This window comes from Macrotis lagotis, chromosome 4 (assembly GCF_037893015.1).
Source record: "Macrotis lagotis isolate mMagLag1 chromosome 4, bilby.v1.9.chrom.fasta, whole genome shotgun sequence".
NCBI classification, from domain to species: domain Eukaryota; kingdom Metazoa; phylum Chordata; class Mammalia; order Peramelemorphia; family Peramelidae; genus Macrotis; species Macrotis lagotis.
Genome location: NC_133661.1, coordinates 101782415 through 101802677, shown reverse-complemented (window position 1 = coordinate 101802677; position 20263 = coordinate 101782415). Strand labels below are relative to the sequence as shown.

The following is a 20263-nucleotide window of genomic DNA, read 5'->3' as shown; positions in this document are numbered from 1 at the left end:
GCATACAACATGCCAAAATTACAAAGAATTGAGTTGGAAAGCCACTCTGTAGATACTCCAGAAATAGATTTAGAGAAGAATATTGTTTTTTCTATTAAGTTGGGGTTTTTTTTGAGTGAAGACCAGTTGATAACTGGGATAAGCTAAAATATTTTAATGAAATCAACAACACTCACAAAACATAATTGTTAAAGACTGAAGAAAGCAGGTGAAACATGCTACTTAATGGAAAATTATAAATGTATATTGCACCTCTTTCTCCACAATAGGCCTACACTCATGCTCCACTGTGGAAGTGAAGTGTTTCTCAAAAGGTTTTTCCAGTAGACTATGAATTCTGGCAGGTCTTACCAAGCTGTCAAGGTTCCAGGTAGTATATTCAATGACAGCCTGTCCTTCTCTTGTCCACGATTCAGCCTAGCTAAGTTCCAAAAGGCTTATTACCAGGTCAGCTATGAGGCTGGGGTAGGGAGACTAGGGGAGGGGAGATGAAATTTTTTTTTTTTTTGGCCACAGCCACTCTCAAAGACTAAATTATAGAGGGTTTGAAATGCCTGTCAGTGCAGGGAGTGCCCATATCAACTTAATTACACATCTTTAAAGTAAATATATAAAATTCTTTAAACTATCGATAGCTCACTTAAGGGGTTTTTCTACCTCAACTGAGCTAGTTTCAACTACTCAGTTCAACAGATTATTAGCATCTACTAGGTTCTAGGAGAGGAAACAAAGAAATTGATAGAGCTAATAAAGTGACAAATTGACATTTTTCAGAGTTTCTATAATTGCAAAACAATACTTCCAGATTGACCATTTAAAAGAGCATTCTAAGGAAGTGTGCAGATGCATGGATAATCCTCTGGAGTTGTCTGACTTGAGACTAAAATAAAACACTGAATTTAGCACTAATATGAGCTGATTCTAATAATTCATTGAAGACTGTGTTAAAACATTAAACTCTCCTTAGCATTGTGATCTGGTAATGCAAGATATTAGAACCTTATTCAGAGGACTGGAATTTGAATCTCAACTCTGCCATTTATATAACCTGTTTGATCATGAGTATATGACTTAAATTCTTTATCTGTACAATAAAAGGTTATAGTAGAAGACCCCAAGATCCCTTTCCAGTTTAAAAATGTGAACCTGTGATTATCTCAGAGTTGGAGAAGATTGCAAAGGTTTTCTGATCCAGTATAAACATAAACAAGAATCTTCTTCATCACTGATAAGTAATCATCTGCCCCTGCCTAAGGACATTCCATGAATCTCATATTAATATTGATAATATTATAAAAATCATTGTAGATTAAATTTTCAAAAGTGTTCATTTTATTTTTTTAAGGTTTTGGAGTTTTTTTTTGTTTTTCTTTTGTTTTGTTTTTGTGAGGCAAATGGGGTTAAGTGGTTTGGCCAAGGCTACACAGCTAGGTAATTATTAAGTGTCTGAGGTCAAATTTGAACTCAGGTACTCCTAACTCCAGGACCAGTACTCTACCCACTGCGCCACCTAGCTGCCCGAAAAGTGTTCATTTTAAAGAAATAACAATACATAATAGAAGGGTAGTATGGCCTAATGATCAGCTTGCAGGCAGGAAAACCTGCTTCTGATAGCTCCCTGGCTTTGGGACTTTGAAGCTGCTCGGTTCACCTCTCAGTGCTCTGGGAAGTTCTCTAAGACAATAAATAGAAAATGAGTTGCCCGTTTATATCAATGGAGGGAGTTTCTATAGTTAGAATTCTCCACACTATTTAAATCATAGGTCCAAATGCCACCCTCACCCCCTGAAAAAAAGCTAATACCCACCCATCCTTCCTAAATCCCTTTTGTTATGCATGCACTGTCAGAAACTTCTTTCTATTAAGCCTAAATCACTCCTGTTGCTTCTTGACAGGAGGTGCTATTAAATTTTGAGATGGATTGTCTTTGGCAATTACTAAATCTCCTTCCCCAAGTAGAAAGGTATGTTTGATGGTCCTCAATGACAGGTAGAATAGATGACATCTGGTGCTACTTTATACATTAATAGCTACTTAGTAATTATGTGATTGATTGGTGGTAGTCTAATCAGTGGAATCTTTCCTAATCTGTTTCTTGTTTTCTCCTAAAAAGTTATCTTTTCACAAAGGCAGCTACATTGTTAAGTACAGGTTGAAAACAAGGAAATATGATCAGTATATTGTGGTATGACAAAAAGAATGTTGGGATAAAAACAAGACCTTGGTTCTTTATTTAGCTTTGTCATTATCTAGTTAATGTGACTTCTCCGTGGTTCTTGGTTTCCTTCCTTGGAAAAGAAGGGGATTGAATTAGATGGTCTCTTAGGTCACTTCCACTTCTAACATTCCACAAATCTATGAATCCCTAGCCCATAAGCAGCTTCCAAAATCTTGGATTGTGTCAGTCCACCAGAATGCAGTGGTGAAGGCCATTCTGTGAAGAAGCTTTTTCCAAAGCTACCCTGCTCCCAAGTCCATTTCTAATGGCCAGAGTAACCAGGGCACCTGCATTGAAATGTGATATACACTTTTGGCAATGTAGAGTATAATAGAATGACACATTCCTGATCAAAATCTATCAGGCTTAGGAATGATCTCTGACAGGTCTTCCTTGGCTGCTTTCCCAGATTGAAAAGGTATCATCAAATCCAACCAATAGGCCGCCTCTTCTCCCCTGTTTGATGTAGCTGTGGCCACCTTGGGAGCCCTGCTTGGGAGGCTCCTACAACTCAAAGCCCAGATGCCAATCTGTGGGAGGGAGTATCCCGCCCCACAGAAGGAAGGGCCAGCTCGGCAACCCCCCCCCAAACCAAGCACTCCAGATGAGACACTGATGGCTTTTCCTCAGCTTCCCTGAGCCTGAGTGTATTTGTGACTCTTACCATTCCTGAGCTGGCATTTTTTTTTCAGCCCTCTCTGAGAGTAATATTAATATGTGTATTAAAAGGGTTTTACCTTTTCAAAATGCTTTATAATCTTTAATTAGTTAATCCTCCTTCCCCTGTGGGTAGGTGAGTTGGCTCATTTTATTGAGGAGGAAACCTAAATGCTAAGTGTCATAGAGTGACTTGCTCCAGGTCGCACCACAGAAAATCCAGGATTATGGGCACAGAACAAATTGCCTTATGATTAGAATAGCTATAATTATAACCTAAGTTGTTCCCTTGTTATTCTTATTTTTCCTTCTAAGCCTGTAAGCTCCTAGAGGGCAGGGACCTAAGCATGTCTTTGTTTTGTATAAAATGGAATAGCAGAATAGGGAAAAAGGGTGGAACAATTAGTTCTCCACAAATTGGGAAACTAGTTGGAGTTTGCCGGATTCCTTTGCCCCTCTTTTCACTTTTCACTGCGTGTTTCATTTCCTCTTTTAGAGAGCTGAGTGTCCTCAACCTGGCTGTTCAGAGTCCCCTACTGTGATTCCCCTTCCAGGTGGGTGGGCAGACTCCCAGCTCAAAAGCATCAAAATTCTGCCCTGTATTCCATTCCCTCAGAGCTCTAACCTAACCTGATGAACTAATTTGAGCTAGCTATTAATAACTAATTAATGGCTTTATATGTGCTATGGTAACATTTGCATTTTAACAGGTCCTTTGGTGTCATAACCCAAAGGCATGAGTAATGTGGGAATTTCCATGATCCTCTGCCAGAGACCTTTCAGCTCCTTTCAAATCACCCACTTAGGCTGCTTCTCATTCCACCTGTGCACAAATAAGCCCAGCCCTAAATGAATGAATATGAGAAACAGTCCAAGTTTTGGAGTCAGAAGATTTGCTAATTCTGCTACTTAATAATTATGTGACCTTTAACAAGACCTTGAGCCTCTATACCTTGACTATCTGACAAAATTATTATCTGTACAGTATCAAAAAAATAATGTACTGTATCAAATGAAATAATATATATATATATATAATGCTTTGTAAGCCTTAAACTGCTATGTAAATAATAGCCTCAATGTTATTATTATTGAAATCAGATGTAAGATAGAGCACCATGCTTTTACCACCAACATTTATCACTTGCCCTATGTGTGCCAGAAGGCCCTTTGCTAGGGAGACAAAGACCCCAAAACACATAAGACACCCCTTCCTTTTCTCAAAGCTATAAAGAAGACAGTAGACCTTCAGAGATGATGGGAACCCTAAAGGTCAACTTCTCCCACTTCCTTGTGTTAGAGGTGAGGATTAAGGTCCAAAAGGATCAAGCACTTAGCCAAGATCACCACAGAACCACTAAGTGGTAATGCCAGATCAAAAGCTAGATCTTCAGGCTGAAAGGTCAAGATTTTGTCTTCTATGTCACACTCACCTTCTAGGATAATGATGATATGAAAGCACACACTGGGTCTAAAGATGCAAGTCTATTCAAAAATACTAGATATATTCAGAATAAAATTAAGGTACAATTGCTACTAGACTATCCTCAGAGTAGGTATATGTCAGCTCTGGGAATCCCTCTCATAAGTAGTCATATATACATGCATTTATACATACACATATATTAATGTATTATGTATATGTATGTATATGTGTATATCTATATCTAAATTTCTAGATATAGATATCTCTATATATAGATATATATGTATACACACACACACACACACACTTATATAACTGAGGAGTGAAATAAAAATGAACACAATCATTTACTTTTAGATTTTTACAATGGCAATAAATACTCTTGCCTGGCAAGAGTAAACAGTCATGTTCGTTTTCATCTCCCTTCTCAGTTGGCTAAATTTAAAGGACTTGGTCCGTCATCAGTATCTCAGTGATTTTGATGACTGCTTTGTGAACCGCCCCACCTAAACCATAAAGTCATGGAAGACCTTGCAAATGTATTCGCAGATAGTGCACATTGGAATCAGCGCAGCAATTGTGCTAAAGTGATTCTGATGCCTTGCTTTGAAAATCAAAAATTGAAATCAATGTGTGAATCTGATTGATGGTGAATATACCAATGCCCATTGTTGAGTTTGTTTGGAACCTAGATAGTTTTTCTTTTCAGGTAAGAACCCAAAGAGGCATCTGTATTGACTCCTTTGCCCCAAAGCTTATAACCTGTCCCCAGGATTGCTCATTTTCATGATAATCGCCATGGTGCTGTCCGACCCTAAATGGCAAGGCATCATTATTCAACGCTGGTCAGTCAGACAGGAAGGCATGTACAAGACATTGCGTTGAACCTGCATAGATGTCATGCACTCTGCAGCTAATGAATGCAAGCTTGTAAAAGGGTTTAGACACCGCTAGCATCCTTAATGTGAGCTTGATAATAAGCTTCTGCTGAAAGAGCTTCTTGTCTACAAGTAGCTTTTCTAACTCTGGAAGAAAAGGAAGGAGCAGGCTTTGTCTACAGATATTTGGGGGAATAGAGAGATAGAAGATATCACCTCTGAAGGGTCTCCAAGCCAGAGGAATAGACATAGGGAAGGGGGAGTGATTTGCCAAAAGTGAATGCATGTCCAAGCACCTAGTTTATCAGTCCCCAGATGCCTGAGTGGAACTTCGGACACTTTGCTGTCAAAGGTTAGGTGTTGTGACCAAACACTCCTGAGAAGAAGGTCAAGGTTTTTCAAACAAAGAGGAGCCATCCTTTTCAACGTCAAAAAAGAAAAGTTAACAGCTCTGGCCAGACTTGGAAAAAGGCACGGACCCAAACCAAAAAGCACTTGATGCTTGGACTACTTCTGGGGCCTTAAGGCAAGTAGGACTCCCAGAGGCAGAGATGGGAGGTAACTCTTGTGAAGCAGTAGTTGAACTACCCCAACCCGAGCAAGGTTCTTCTTCCGGCAACCAGAGCTTGTTTTTCAGGCAGGGAAGAGTGTGTAGCAGTGAAAAAGATTAGACTCTCCCTCAGTTCCACCCAGAGATCAGTATTTTTCATAGGACTCAGTGACTGCAGCCTCAAAGTAAATGGTTAATTCATCTTGTATCAACAGCACTGTGATTCATAATGTAAACTTGGAGAATCCTTGATGTTTCAGTCACACATTCCTTTTAATTTGACTGCATTCTTTTAAAGCTACAGTGAGCTAACTTAATAGAATGCAACATGCAAATGCATCAATTTTTGCCTTGAGGCAGTTTAGCCTGGCTGTTTCTATGGGTGTCTTCTTTCAAGTGTATATTCTTTCTTAAATTATTTACTTGGTAAACATACTTTGCATTTTCAAAGGGGGGGGGTATGGGTGCTCCTTTTTTCAAAATAACTGGTTGAATTATAGGTCCTTCCTCTCTCCCCCAAGTTAGAAATTCAGTCATTTTGGATTTTCCTCCTTCAACTTTCACTTTCTCCTAATCCAGGGAAGCCCCCTTTCTAGCCTCCCCACTCTCCATGCCTTTCTGCTTTGCCTACAGCAATACCCACTGGCAGTATCTGGCTGTGACTGTACTATGGGCTTTGTTACAGATGGGCCCTGCCAATGCCAACCATTGTTCTAGACTCCAAACTGGGCTGACTGTTCTTTCTCTTTCAGGGTCCCTCAATTCTCTCATCTAAACTCTTAAGATCCAAGATCACCTTAGAGGATAACACTGTCTAGAATCAAAACTCCATGCCATACACCTCTCTACTTTAACCCTGATCTTTTCTTGATATTCCATAATCTCCACACGTTTGCCAGTCTTTAAAAACAAATGTCTCCTCCTCCCCTCTATTTTTTAAAGGATAATCATTTCTTCTGTCTTGTTAACTAATCTAGATACAATGAAATACACCTCATCTTTTTCTGACTTGATTTATTCATTTCAATTTGTCTTCATTTAGAACTGTAAACTGTTCAAATTTGAAGCAACCTAGGGGCCCAACTCAATCAAATGCCACATTTTCCATCATTTCTTCCCTGATTCCTTAAGTTGGTGAAGATCTTCATCCTGGCCTCTCATATAGAAAGGGACACCCTGTTTTATTTCTCTAGTGAACTTATCATGCTATGCTCTGGATATTTCTATTTCATCTCACTGAGAAGACACTAGGTTGCATAAATTCAAGGGACTTGTCTAGCCTAAACCTTTTATTTTAAACTCTCCAGACACACAGACACAGATACACACACACACACAGACACACACACACACACACACACACACACACACACACACACACACACACACACAGACATCCTTGCTGCAGAGACTCTGCCCACAAAAGATGCTTAATAAGTGTGTTTGGATAAAGCAATGAATCCAGTCCAACCTTCTCATTTTACAGATGAGGAAACTAAGGTGTAAAAAAGTGAAGTGGCTTGCTCAGCTCAAATACATAATAAGTAGAGGAGCTAGGCAGTACTTGAATACAAGTATGCTGACTCATAAAATGCAAATTTCCTTCTCCCCTACAGATTCCTAGAAAGTAAACTTTAAAATGTTTAGCATGTCAAGATTTCTATAACAAACTATTTTATCCATCACTGATATTGTAGTTAGTACCTTGAACTCTTTACATCACAGAATCCAATGTGCTGATTAAGAGAGGAAAGAAGGAAGAGAGACTGAGGGAAGGAAGGCAATAGGAAGAAAAGAAGGAAGGAAAGGAGGGAGGGAAGGAGGTCAAGAGAGGGATGGATGAAGGAAGGAAATAAAAGTGGAAAGGAAGAAGGAAAGAAGGAAGAAATGAGAGATGGAGAGAAGGGAGGAGATAAAAGAAAGGGAAAGGGTACCTAGACTAGGCCATGTATACACAGAGAAAGTTGGTATGGGAGACAACTTCTTTCCTAACCTGGAAGCTCCTTGAAAGGAATAACTAATTTTCATTTTTGCCTTTGTATACCTTGTGTTTAGTACAGTAGTTTCTACATAATAGACACTTAATAAAAACTTGAACCCAAATTGGCATCATTTTGAAAGCATTAAGAAATGAGTTTCCAAGATGCTTTTGAACTATAGATTTAGAGTTGAAGGGACCCTAGTGTCCATCTCATCCATCTTCCTTATCTCAGCCATGATGAAATTGAGGCACAGAATAGTTGTGACATATTCAAGTGACCCAGTCAGTGAATAAGCATCAAATATGGGATTCTAACTTAATAACTTCCAAGCCAGTGTACTCTTTCCATTGTACTATGCCAAAGGTTAGAAAAAAAACCTTTATTAATATTGCTAAGAAGTTAATGAAAATATCAATAATCATTTTAAAGTTTGTTTGTATCATGTCAAGTTCATTTTTAGCAATAATGTCAGAAGGGTATAGGAAAGCCTTCACAAAGTATATTCTATAGCATATTATATCTTCACTGTCACACACTTGACTTAAAGATGAAGAAAATGTGAGATCTAATTGTGCCTATCATGTTTTTTACTGATTTTTTTAAAAAAACATTTCATTTGTGGGGCAGCTAGGTGGCACATTGGATAGAGCACCAGCCCTGGAGTCAGGAAGACCTGATTTCAAATCCAGCCTTAGACACTTAATAATTACCTAGCTGTGTGACTAAGTCCCATTTGCCTTGCCAAAAAAAAAAAAATAATAATAATAATTTGGTAAAACAAAAAACTATCACAATGACTTTCTTCCAGCAAGAAGTTTTCCATACTATTATCATTAAGACCATAAAAGATTCCATGACAGATACAAAACAATTGCTTAATAATTCACTGATTATTAGCTTCAAGTGAAATGAGAAAAGAAGGAAAGGAGATTGAGGGAAGGAAGGAAGTAGAAAGGAAAAAAGGAAGGGAGGGAGGAAAGAAGGACAAGAGAGAGGGATGAAGGAAATAGGAAAGAAGGAAGGAAAGAAGGAAAGAAAAGATGGAAGAAAGGAGTAGATGAAAGAAAGGAAAAGGGAAATTGATGTTTCCCTCAAAAATATTTGCGACTCCCAAAAAAATGAGTCCAGAAAAGGGGAGTCTGTACACAAGGAGGTAATCAAAATACTGCTGACATTGTGCTCCTAGAACATCTTTTAGGCTCCTATAAATAAGAACCATAGTCACAATATAGCTGTACCAGAAAAAACAAATGAGTATCTGCTGTCCAGACTGTGAGCTACAGTTGAATGGAAAGCCAATCAAGCTGGTCAGTCTCTACCTAATTCTTGAATAAACACTGTAAATGTAAGCTGATTCTGGGACAGAATAAGAAGAACATCATACTAGACTGCATCCAATAAATTGTGTAGTACTTTGTAAATTTCTCCCTAAAACAAAATCCAACCATTCTTAATACCCAAAGTTCCTCCACTGTTGTGCCATGATTTCTTGTTGTGACCCCATGGACCAAATGTTCGTGGGATTTTCTTGAGAAAGATACTAGAAGGGGTGGCTAGGTGGCTCAGTGAATAGAGCACCAGCCCTGGAGTCAGGAGGACCTGAGTTCAAATCTGACCTCAGACACTTAATAATTACCTAGCTGTGTGGCCTTGGGCAAGCCACTTAACCCCATTGCCTTGCAAAAAAAGAAAAAAGAAAAAGAAAACAAAGATACTAGAGTGATTTGCCATTTCCTTCTCCAGTTTTATGTAGTCAAAAGTTAAATGACTTACCCAAGGCCACACAGCAAGTGTCTGAGGTAAAATTTGAACTCTGCTCTTTCTGACTTCAGGCCTATACTCTACCTACTGTACCACCTAGTTGTTCTAAGAGCATAGGTCATAAATTAGAACAGTGTCCAAAGAGACACCAAAAGAGTAGATGCTCATGGTAAATAAGCAGCAGCATATTATCAGTTGTGCATAAAAGTAAAAGAGATTACCTAAGAAATCTATGATTAGAAAAAGAAGTAGCACCATAGTGTAACAAGAGATAACAGAGGGATAACCTACATTCTACAATGATATCCATTTAATAGCAAGGGACCTAGAAAAACTGTCCAGTATATTAGATGACCCTCCCCATAATGGTTTTATGGGGGGACCTGGACAAGAGACACAGGATAAAAAGGCATGGGTGGGCTGTGACCTACCATTTTGTAAGAAGTCTTATAGACCATTTACCAAATCATAGAAGGATAGTAGAGGAAGTAACCACACTGACAAAATCACAGACTTATAAAGTATGTGTGTGCATATATCTACATGCATATATATTTATGTGTCCTCTATTCTTTTTTTTTAATAGACTTTAATAGACTTTTTTAATAGACTAATTGACAGGTATGTGGTTTCATCCTAGGTGTTTTGTTGACTCATTGTGAGCATCTGAAAGATAGAGACTGAATATAAAATCTTTAGATCAGGCATGCCCTAAGTGAATTAAAGACAAGAGGCCTTAGGAGAGTTCTCTGGATGGAATCTTCTTGGGGCCTGAAAAATGAGGATACCCAATTATAAATAGGCCAGGAAAGAACTGAGGATGTAAGCATTCTGATGCACACATTTTTTTCTAAACATGCCTTAGATTAAACAAGTTTTCTCCATAGTTAATCCTGTGTAAATTAGCATCATGGATGCCTTGAGGCCTTCAACCCACAAATAAAATGGTTGTCAACCAACTATACAAGAGGCCTATTACCGAATATTACTTAGGGCAGAATTTTAAAGTGTTTTCATGCTTCTAATCTAGTTTACTGCTGAGTTCCAATTTTGCCGATTGCCTTTGCAAGCCAGCCACATGGTAACTTTCTGGGAAAACAGAGATCTCATTTCCCACAGAGACTAAGGGAAATAAATGTGTTCTCAAGACCATTCTCAGTAGACTCAGGCACCAAAGAAGAAAAAAGAATTCCAGTCCAGGTGAAAATTTAAGCCACCAAACTTGCATGAATCAAAATCTATAAAAACAGATTCCCTTTAATATGGCATTAATTTTTTTTTCTCTTAAAGAATCCCCCATACCTTTGTTTGACTGAGTAAATATGTCCTGTTAAGTCTGAATTAGCTGTCATCGCAAAGAATTAATGTCTTGGCGTAGCCTTTCTAGTGGGGAAGGGAGAAATAAACGAGACAGATCTTGGCTGAGCTTTAAGTGATAAATGAGGACAAAACAGGCCATTCATCTCCCGCGAGGAGAGTGGACACAAGCACTAAAGCAGTTTTGCGGAAGACGTGTCAGCAAATGTGATCATTTTGTAACCTGTCAGGAGGATAGAGAGCTAGTCCTTTTAGAGTGTCACAAGGGAGTGTGTTTGTCTGATGTGACAGTTTTCATCCATCCATTTACTTGGGTGGGGGGCTGGGGGGGTGGAGTTGTCATGGGGGGAGACAGAGGTGGAAAAGGGGGAGTTGAACTTGGATGAAACTGCATTTTAATTTATTGCTGCACACAACACATTCATTCATCCAGAATATGTAGAGTCTTGAGTCCACATAAGCAGATATATTTATGTACTGCAAGGAAAAACTCTGTCTTCCATAAATTGGAGGATTTATTTACACTCTAAGTGGAAACTCCATATTCAGAATTCTGTTTGTAGAAAAGGGCAGAGAGGTTTAAATAACTACTTTTCCATCTATTTCTTTGAATTTCTGTGAGAGCACATCAGACTATGTTTGACCCAAGTTCCCTCTATCTTGAGAAAACATTTTGATACTGGAATCCTTTCCTAAGAACCAAATGGCAAATTATGAAATAAGTTCATCAGCAACTTTCTCCAGGCATATTTGTCTGGATGTTTGTCTCTTCACCTAGATTTAAATTGTTTTCCCAACAAATGTTGAATAATAACCAGCTTTTGGACTTCCTGCATCTTTTTTTTTTATTATTTCTCATTTCCATCTTTTTGCTACCGAGCAAATGTAACATTCCCTTCCAGCATAACTGAACGTGTGTGACACTTCCGTGACAGATGAGGCTTTTACAACAGAAGCTTCACAGTTTGACACTTGCTTCTTTATCCCTATCCTTTTTTTTTTTTGCAACTCCCTTTTATACTTTTCCCTGGTTATTTTTGTACCTCCCTGACATGTGTTTCCTTGGAATCTTTTGCCTTAAATAAGAAACGCCACTAAAAATGAGCCTTGTCTCACATATTAGATTAAAACGAGAAGATGATGTGGGTCCCTTGATCACTTAAGAGACTATATTGCAGTCAGATCCCAGAAAAGTTTTGCATTACTTAGCTTGCAGCAAGTGTTTCTGAGTGTCATCGTTGCAGCTCATCATTTGGTGCAGCATGGAAATCATTATGAAGTTATTCATTTGTATTGTAATTTGTGAAGTCCCCAAACTACAGACTTCAGGAACACTCCCTTCCCGCATTGGGCCTACACACACACACACACACACACACACACACACACACACACACACACACACAACACACCACGCGCGCATCCCTTTGATGGATACCTGGGGACCAATTTTCCCCCTCACTCTTTGATTAGACAAGTTTGTCTTTTATATGTGGTTTGGCAAATGATGCTCCAGTTTCTCTGATTGACTTTCCTCTTCCTTTTTTTTTTCTTTTTTTGTAGGATCATCCAGAATCGTATTTTGGTGGTTATCCTGGCAATCATTGTGGTCTTCACCATCCTGACGGCTATTTTTATTTCTGTCAAAGGACACTGATGTATCTGCTCTTCCCTGATACACAGCACCACACGCCTTGTTCTGAGTAATTAAGACAAAGTGGTCACATGAATCATCCCTTTGCACTGACAGGCCCGGTGCCCCTTTCTCCTCCCCCACTCTTGCTGCTGTTCAACTTTAGTGCAAGGAGTGTGAAAGATGTTTTCTGTTCTTGATTGCATGTGGGGTGATTGCCCCTCCTGCTGATGTCTTCACAGAGATTTTTTTGGGAAGCTTAGTATTTGACTTGAAAAAATTTCACTGAGTGATCAAAATAGTATTAGTTAAATTCTTTCTCCAGCCTAAGAAAACAGAAAGGGCCAGGTTGTTGGGGGTTGGGGGGAGGGGGAGAGAAGGTGCTAATAGGGGAAGAAGGGAGGGGAAGAGGTATGAGTTATTTAATGCTTCTGCCAACTTGTGTTGAATGTCAGACTGTTTATCAGACCCCTTGTCTCTGCCTTTCTATGGGATCTAAATGTACAAGTTAGAAGAAACCAGGTGATGGAAGAAAATGAGTTTCTCCTGAGAATCAACCCAGTTCATGAGAGGGAAGGGAAAAAAATAGAGCTCTCTGGCTTAATTGTAAAGGAGGCTGTGGAATGTGGACCGTGTAGTAAATTGACCTACAGCTTTCCCTGTTTTTTCTATTGAATATATTTTTACTAAAATCACCTAATATCCACTTTTTACAACTTTCATTACTGGCTATGAAAAGAGTTTCTTTGCTCTGTAAGAGCTCAGACTTCCTCATATTTACTAGCAAGATGAGGCCTTGCACAACATTTAATTGTGACCTGGGCATTCCAGACCAATTTAATCATCTCTCTATCCTTCCAATTTTAATATTTGTGCTGCCAAATGCAGCCCGTAGTATAAGTAAAAGGTCTGACAAGGTTCTCTCCATATCCATTTCCGTATGTAAAGAGAACATGAATATTTCAGTAAGAGGGAGAACATGACTCCATTAGTGAAATTTCAAATGTGATTATAAATATGATGATGTTCTGTAGTAAGAAAGATTTGAATAAACTTTATCTGAAACATCCACTCACCTCCTTGAAAACAGTGAGTTACAGCAGAATACAAAAAAGGAAGGAGGCACAGGGGTTAGGAAGAAGGGGTTAGCTGCTGCTTTGACTAACCAATATTCTCAAACCTTCCTGAATTGGATATTTGTTCAAACCTGTAATTTGATTTGTGATTTTGGGTTTCTTTTTTTGAAGTCCTGGGTATTGTGATAGAAATGAGTTCATTTGTAATCAGGCTTAAAGTTGTTCAAGCAAAGATTGTGAGGTTGGGTGGATGGTTGTTTTTTTTTCCCCAGCAAAAAAAGCTTTTTTTTCCCCACAGCTTCCTAGGCTGCTCTAAGTTCTAGGGCAGCCTTTGAATATATTTGAAAGCTTCGGAATCCCCAAAATCAAACCTGTTGTCTCTCATAAAAAATGTTTAATAACTTGTGTGCCCATCCAACAATCACCTGGCTGTAGCATTTGTCTTCTTTTTTTCCCAAACCAACTCAGAAGAGAACTATTACTGTTCAGAAAGAAAAGGCAGGGATGCAAGGATGGCGAAATTCACCGGAGAAATGGTACTTATCTAAGCAGGTTAGGGCATGCATGTGTTCCGATAAATCATTTAGTATTGTGTAAATAAAGCTGCAGCCTTTCCTTTGGAATGATGGGGAGGGAATAAGATGAGTGAAGTGGGACCCGGAGAAGGAATGGGAGCTGGTGTTAATTTTCCTATCAGCTTTAGGAATCCATCTGGTCATGAATCTTTTATTCATATAACAAAAATCTGTGAGCACCAAAACCATTGCAGAAATCATTTTTTAAAAACACCTCCTTCCTGTTTGGGAGCACTGATGGCATGGCTATAATGTGTTCCTTTCAGATCTGTTGATCTTAGCTAAAGGATACATCTAGTTATCTCATTACCTAATCATGCTCCAGTACCTAGCAGTAACTTCTTGGATCTATACCAGGTGAGCTTGATCAAGTTTAGAATCCAGACTTTTCAGCTCTATAATATTTTAATTAAACCTATGGTTCATGTTGAAGTCACTGCTGTGAGAGAGGGGGAAATAAATTGAATGCTAACTTTTCAAGGACTAGTTGGTTTGGTTTTTTCACAAGTATCACCCCTTTAACAGTTGATGCCTTTTGCCCGTGTCACTGTCTGTACATACTAGTGCCCAAATTTCATTTCTGCACTTTGGGATCCCGGGTATCAAAGTTGAGCAGACATGCCTCACCAGCTCCACTTTCTCCTACTTCTATAATGACCCCCTGTGTTAAGGTAAGCCCATTTTGTCTCCAGGGAGAGCAGGGAGGAAGTAGGTCGGAGGATCCCTTGAACTCCCCCAAAATGACCCCTGAGTGGATGTTGGAAAAATTGAGAAGGAAAGTACCCCACCACCAGAGGACATATTCCCCCACCTCCCACTCCTCCCCAGATTCGGGTATTCCCACATTTGCCGGAAGTAGCTTGTCAAATTTGAAGCAGGTCTTGGATCTGTGAATGATTCTAAGTACTTACAAATGTAAGCCTCAAAGAGTCGAATGTTTCTAATGTCGGTTGCCTTTGTTGGAAATGATGCATGGGAGAAAGGGGGTGGGGGGAGGAGGGTATATCACTGTGTAAAATTCATGCAGACTAAACCATTTCCCTGACAGAATAAATAAAACGCTGTTACCCTGATCCAAAATCAAAAGCAATTTAATTAAAGATGCTTAAGTTTTAAAGAGTTTTAAATGCCTCACATTGAGGGAAAATATCTGAAAATGCAGCGGGCCTGACGTCAGTTCCCATCCCGGGGCTGGAAGGCCATTTGCTATTCTGTTTAAGGCAGGCTGGATTGTCTTATTTTGGAACTAGCTTGGTGGGGGGTTTGCTTTGCTCCTGCTTCTGAGCCCCGAGCTTCAAAGGCAGAAATTAATGGTGAACAAAATTGTGCAGCTCTGACCATCCCATGCGGGGCAAACCCATTGAGGGTTATCATTAAGTAAAGAAATAGAGAGGAAGAAACCCTGCCCAGTCCAGAAAACCTCATCAGATAATGACCTCAGTGATTGGGTTTTCATTACCAAACAGCATCCAAAGATTTCATGCCCCATGGAAAAAAAAAAAGAAAGAAAAAGAAACAGAAACTCTCTCTCTCTCTCTCTCTCTCTCTCTCTCTCTCTCTCTCTCTCTCTCTCTCTCTCTCTCTTTCTCTTTTTTTTTTTTTGCCCATCTTTTCTTTAAAACTGTCAGATCATTTCAGTATTTCAAATCCAAGGAAAACAGGCTGCCTGCTGCTGTATTTGAAGTTGTAATGGTGTCAAAAAGTCACGACTGACTGACAGCCGTCAGTCCCAGAGGAGCTCATTAAATCATAAAAACTTGACAAGGAAATAATTGCGCATCACCGGCAACTTGGCGCCTGTTTAGACGTTTTTATTTTCTTTCATTATTAGTCCCCACCATTACGTTCATTAACAAATTGCATTAAACAACTGTTAAGGGCTAATGATTTGTTTATCACGGTTTTTTTATTATTATTATTTAAACATTAGCTGTGTCATGTGGTACCTCGGCAGCCTCTTGCTATCATCTGACTGAATATTTTTTTTCTCCACTCAGAGCTCTGGGTACTGTTGGAATATGGAATAGATTATTCATTACCCTCCTCTTTGCCACTGATTTGGTTTCATGTAGCGTCTTCCACAGAGAAAGATGAAAACTTGTCAAAAATAGGTTATATCTTATTCGAAGGGGCAACAATAGCAGCAGGTACAGGCACACTTTAATATTTAATTAAGGTGGATGTTAACCCCTTTAAATGACTTTAGCTGTAAGTTAGATTCAAGTGCAAGAGAGGAAAATAATTGTTCTTAATTTGCAACCTGTATAGCAGGCATCCTTCATGGAGTTGGGGAGGAAATTTAGAGCCCGATTTGCAATAATGAAATTTCTCATCATTTAACATTTGCCCATTTCCTGATATAGTTGTGAATTAACCACTTTCATCCAGGTCCAAACCATAATTTCCTCATCTTTCTGTTTTGGAGGACTCGCCTGAGAGGAGCCTTGAATGCTACTCTCTGTCCACAGTTTCCCAGGAAAAAGAAGGAGTTGGGTGTGAAAACCCTGGGCCAGTGTTGCTGACTGCAGCATGAACTGGTTTGCAGAGAAATGTGGTGGTTCCACACAGCCTTGTTGCTCAATTGTCTGCTGCTCTGCCTGAACATGTATTTAGAGCAACATGGTCTAAAATGAAGTAAGTGCTGAAATCTGAAAGGCAGGCTTTTGTTTGGAAGGCTGTCTGGGGCCAGGCGTGATGGGAGGGTGTCTCTGTGTAGTCGACCATAGCTGATTGCAAATAATGTTTCAATAATGGGTAACAGGAGCAGTGCTTTTCTGAGTTTGACCTTTTGGCCATTTTTTTGACTATGACTTGCTATCAACAAATTGATCTGCCTTTCAGCAGGTGCTATACTTTTGGGGGGCCTAGGAATAAAAAGCTGCGTCATGGTAAATCAGAGAACAATTTATGTTCAAAGACCAGGACATTCTTCTGGCTGTTGCAAGTTACTGAAAGGGGGAGGAAGGGGAGTCATGAGGATGGAGAGTCACTGTCTGGTGGGATCTGATGCATCTAAAGATTTCATGCACCTCACCAGATCAGCCCACTTGTACCCAAGGGAAAGGACCCACTACATTGACAGTTCATGAACAGAACTGTGCCACCCCCAGGGATGCAGCATTAGAGCAGCAGCATCAGAATAGCAGAAGGAGATGCTGTATGATGTCAAATATTGAACATCAGACTGGAAGTGAAGAGATCCAGGTTGTAGTCCCAGCAATATTACTACTAGTTAATTGTATAACCTGGGAAACACATTCTCTTCTATTTCCTTTTCCTTAAAATGAGTTAAACCATATAATTTCTTAGGTCCTTTCCAGAAAGTATAGTCTATGATTGTGCATGATGCTGCTCCACAAACCTTAACTTTATGGGTATCCTTCCCATGTCATTGCTAACGTATGATCCTTCAGGTAATGTATAAAAAACTTCAATAAAAAAAGGAGAGAAGATGGCAGATAAAAATCAAATTAATTTCGGGGACATTTTTTGCTTCCCATGCTTAAAAAGATACAAATGCAACAATTACACCTGTGATGGAACTAGCATCAGCATTAACCATTCCCAAGACTTAAAGCTCTACCACTATCTGTTCACTAAAAGAACTTTGGGGGTATAAATGATCATATAAACACTATTCCTCTTCTATTGAATAGTTCCATGTACTAGAAATAACATGCATCAACATGTCAAGGAGCTATAATGTGTTAATGTGGGAAACCCCTACATTCTCTGATCATAGCCTAAGTATTAACACACCTATAACTTGGCTAACTAGTCTTAGAACATTGCTTTACACAAAGTCACACATACCTACTATGTGCCAAGAAAAAATGATTTTTTAAAAAAAGTTTCTCACGAAGAAACTAATATCAAGACAGAATTTGGCCTTCTGACTCCCAGAATGACCCTCTATCCATCTCACCAGATTGACCCTTATGAGAAATAGCATTCAGATTATAATGCCCCATCCTTTGTATACAAAAATACAGTCGCCATCTAAAGAATACATATTTTAATCCATATAAACTTGACTCTGCATAGAGCAATGGATACTCTCACTCAATAATCCTCCAATAGGACATTTACACAGCTGGTGACTGACATGAGGGAGAGAGGATAGGTTGCATTCTGTAGCCCCACATCATTAGCCTCTAATAGGAGCAAATGGGTCACAATCTAGTGGTACCGACAAGGCTGAAGAGTATAGTCTTGTTTTCAGTGGGACTGAAGTATAAAATCTTGTGTTTATTATTTTGTTACCTGTATATTATCTTAGGCACTGTAAAAAAAAAAAAAGTGAACGCTCCAACAGCTAAGGTAATGTTCATCTGGTGGTATAAAAATTTCAGATAAGATTTACTCTTCTTAAAAACAGGATAGGCTATTATTTAGTAGGGGCGGGCACTTGTTTTGAGCAAAGTTCTCAGATAATCTTGGTGATCTTGGGGTCCCCCCTTCATAGAGTAGCCATGGGAATGGCTGAACCCCTAAGGGGTCTCAGTGAGAGTACCTCAGGTTTAGCAATTAGACTCTAGAGACAGGTGCTGGAAAGTATCACCAAAGAACTTGCTCAGTTGAAGCAAAGTCTACGGATGAGGTGCCAAAGAGCCTATGTTGGCAATATAAGTAATCTTATAGCTTATTACCACCCCCACTTCCCATTCCCTTTGTCTCTTACCAGTGTAGAGGTCTCTGCTGACCTGGTAGTCAGGGGCAGGTTGGGTATCACATCTTGTGTAAACACACACACACAACATCTTGGTGTTAATCATGACAGGGACAACAGAAAAATATTTCATCATCCTGAACCCACTGTGTTTTACTTGTCCTACATAAATAATGAAGGCATCGACAGAAAGGGGGAGAAAACACCGAAAAGAAGAGCTCTGCACTATGATTCAGTGAACTTGTGCACTCAGTCCTTCCCTTCATCCAAACAACCGCCTTTGGCGTGAATAATAGCTTGGCTGATATGAAGCTTCATATTGATCTGTTGCTCACAAAAAAGTCCACTGATAGTTCCTCGGACTTTTCCTGAAGGTATGACCAGCACAGTTCAGTGCTGAATGCCTTCCATCTCTAGCTTCCCCCAGATGTGTTCAATAGGGGACAGATCCAGAGAGAACTGAATCCGTTATCTATCTCAACTTTGCTTTTCAGCCTCTTCTTTTTCTTTCTTTTTTTTTCTTTTTAAAGACTAGAAAACCATGTGAATAGTTGTGATGTGAAATCTGGCAGTGCAGAAAACTAAACTATATAGTATCACTCTTCTTCAGGAAGATACCTGCATGTCTAAATCCATGGTTTATGAAGAATATAGGTAGCAAGGGATTTAGAACTGATTTGTGTCTGTCTTTGGAAGATGAGATGGCTAAATTAAATAAGGAAAAAGAAAAGAGTAGTGGGTTGCTAAATCTGAAATTCATATAAACTTTAGGCCTAGCCTCCCTATCTCTTGGTAGCTCCTGTCATTCTCAACATTAACCTATGAATTAAGTTTATAGGAATTAAGTTCCATTTGAAATTTGCCAGTCCCAACATCCTTGCAACAGAAGTCTGCCTTATAGTTTAGAATAGTTCAGAGTTTGTATGATGTGTGATATATCTTTAGGAATACCTGAAAGGCCCACAATGTCTCCCAGCACCTGAAAAATGTCTGAAATTTCACCATTAATGATTTATTTGTTTGGATAAATGTTTTGTCTTATGTTAAAATGAAAGTAACCTTAGAAGTGAAGTAACATTTTTAGCCTTCTCAATCATTGACCTCTAAGTGTCAGAGAATTTCAGGTCCTTTCTAGAGAGTAGGTTTTGAGAGGGAAGAAAGAATATAGTACCATGCTCAGTAAGTGAGAAAGGACACCACTGACCATGGGAACTGGGATAGAAAGAGTGCAGGGTCAGGATACCAAATGCAAACTTTTCCAGCAATATGATTTTGTGTTTGACTAGATCTGCACAGTGGTACTTACCTGTCATTAATACATACAGATAGATAGATAGATAGATAGATAGATAGATAGATAGATAGATAGATAGATACACACAAATATATTTAGTAGTTTTGGACACTCTAAACAGTCTAACATGCTGCATAGATTTCAAAACCTTCCCACTTGTTGATACAAGGTTCATATGCATCTGATTGACCAAAGACCTGTCTTGTGCCATAGGACAGCCTGGGGAA

At 39.1% G+C, this 20263-nt stretch overlaps 1 protein-coding gene across 5 annotated transcripts in view; it reads left to right on the top strand.

Annotated features, from left to right (window-relative positions):
- The window catches only part of VTI1A (vesicle transport through interaction with t-SNAREs 1A), a 406811-nt gene extending 387580 nt beyond the window's left edge, over positions 1-19231 (top strand). For 2 of the 5 annotated variants that reach the window (XM_074233704.1, XM_074233705.1), the window contains one exon: positions 12353-19231. In XM_074233704.1, coding sequence (XP_074089805.1) covers positions 12353-12446 — 94 coding nt within the window. In that variant the 3' untranslated portion in view covers positions 12447-19231. Of the gene's footprint in view, positions 1-3371; positions 3430-12352 lie in introns of all 5 variants that reach the window. The other 3 variants (XM_074233707.1, XM_074233709.1, XM_074233706.1) reach the window with 2 other exon arrangements.
- The last annotated feature ends 1032 nt before the right edge of the window (positions 19232-20263 follow it).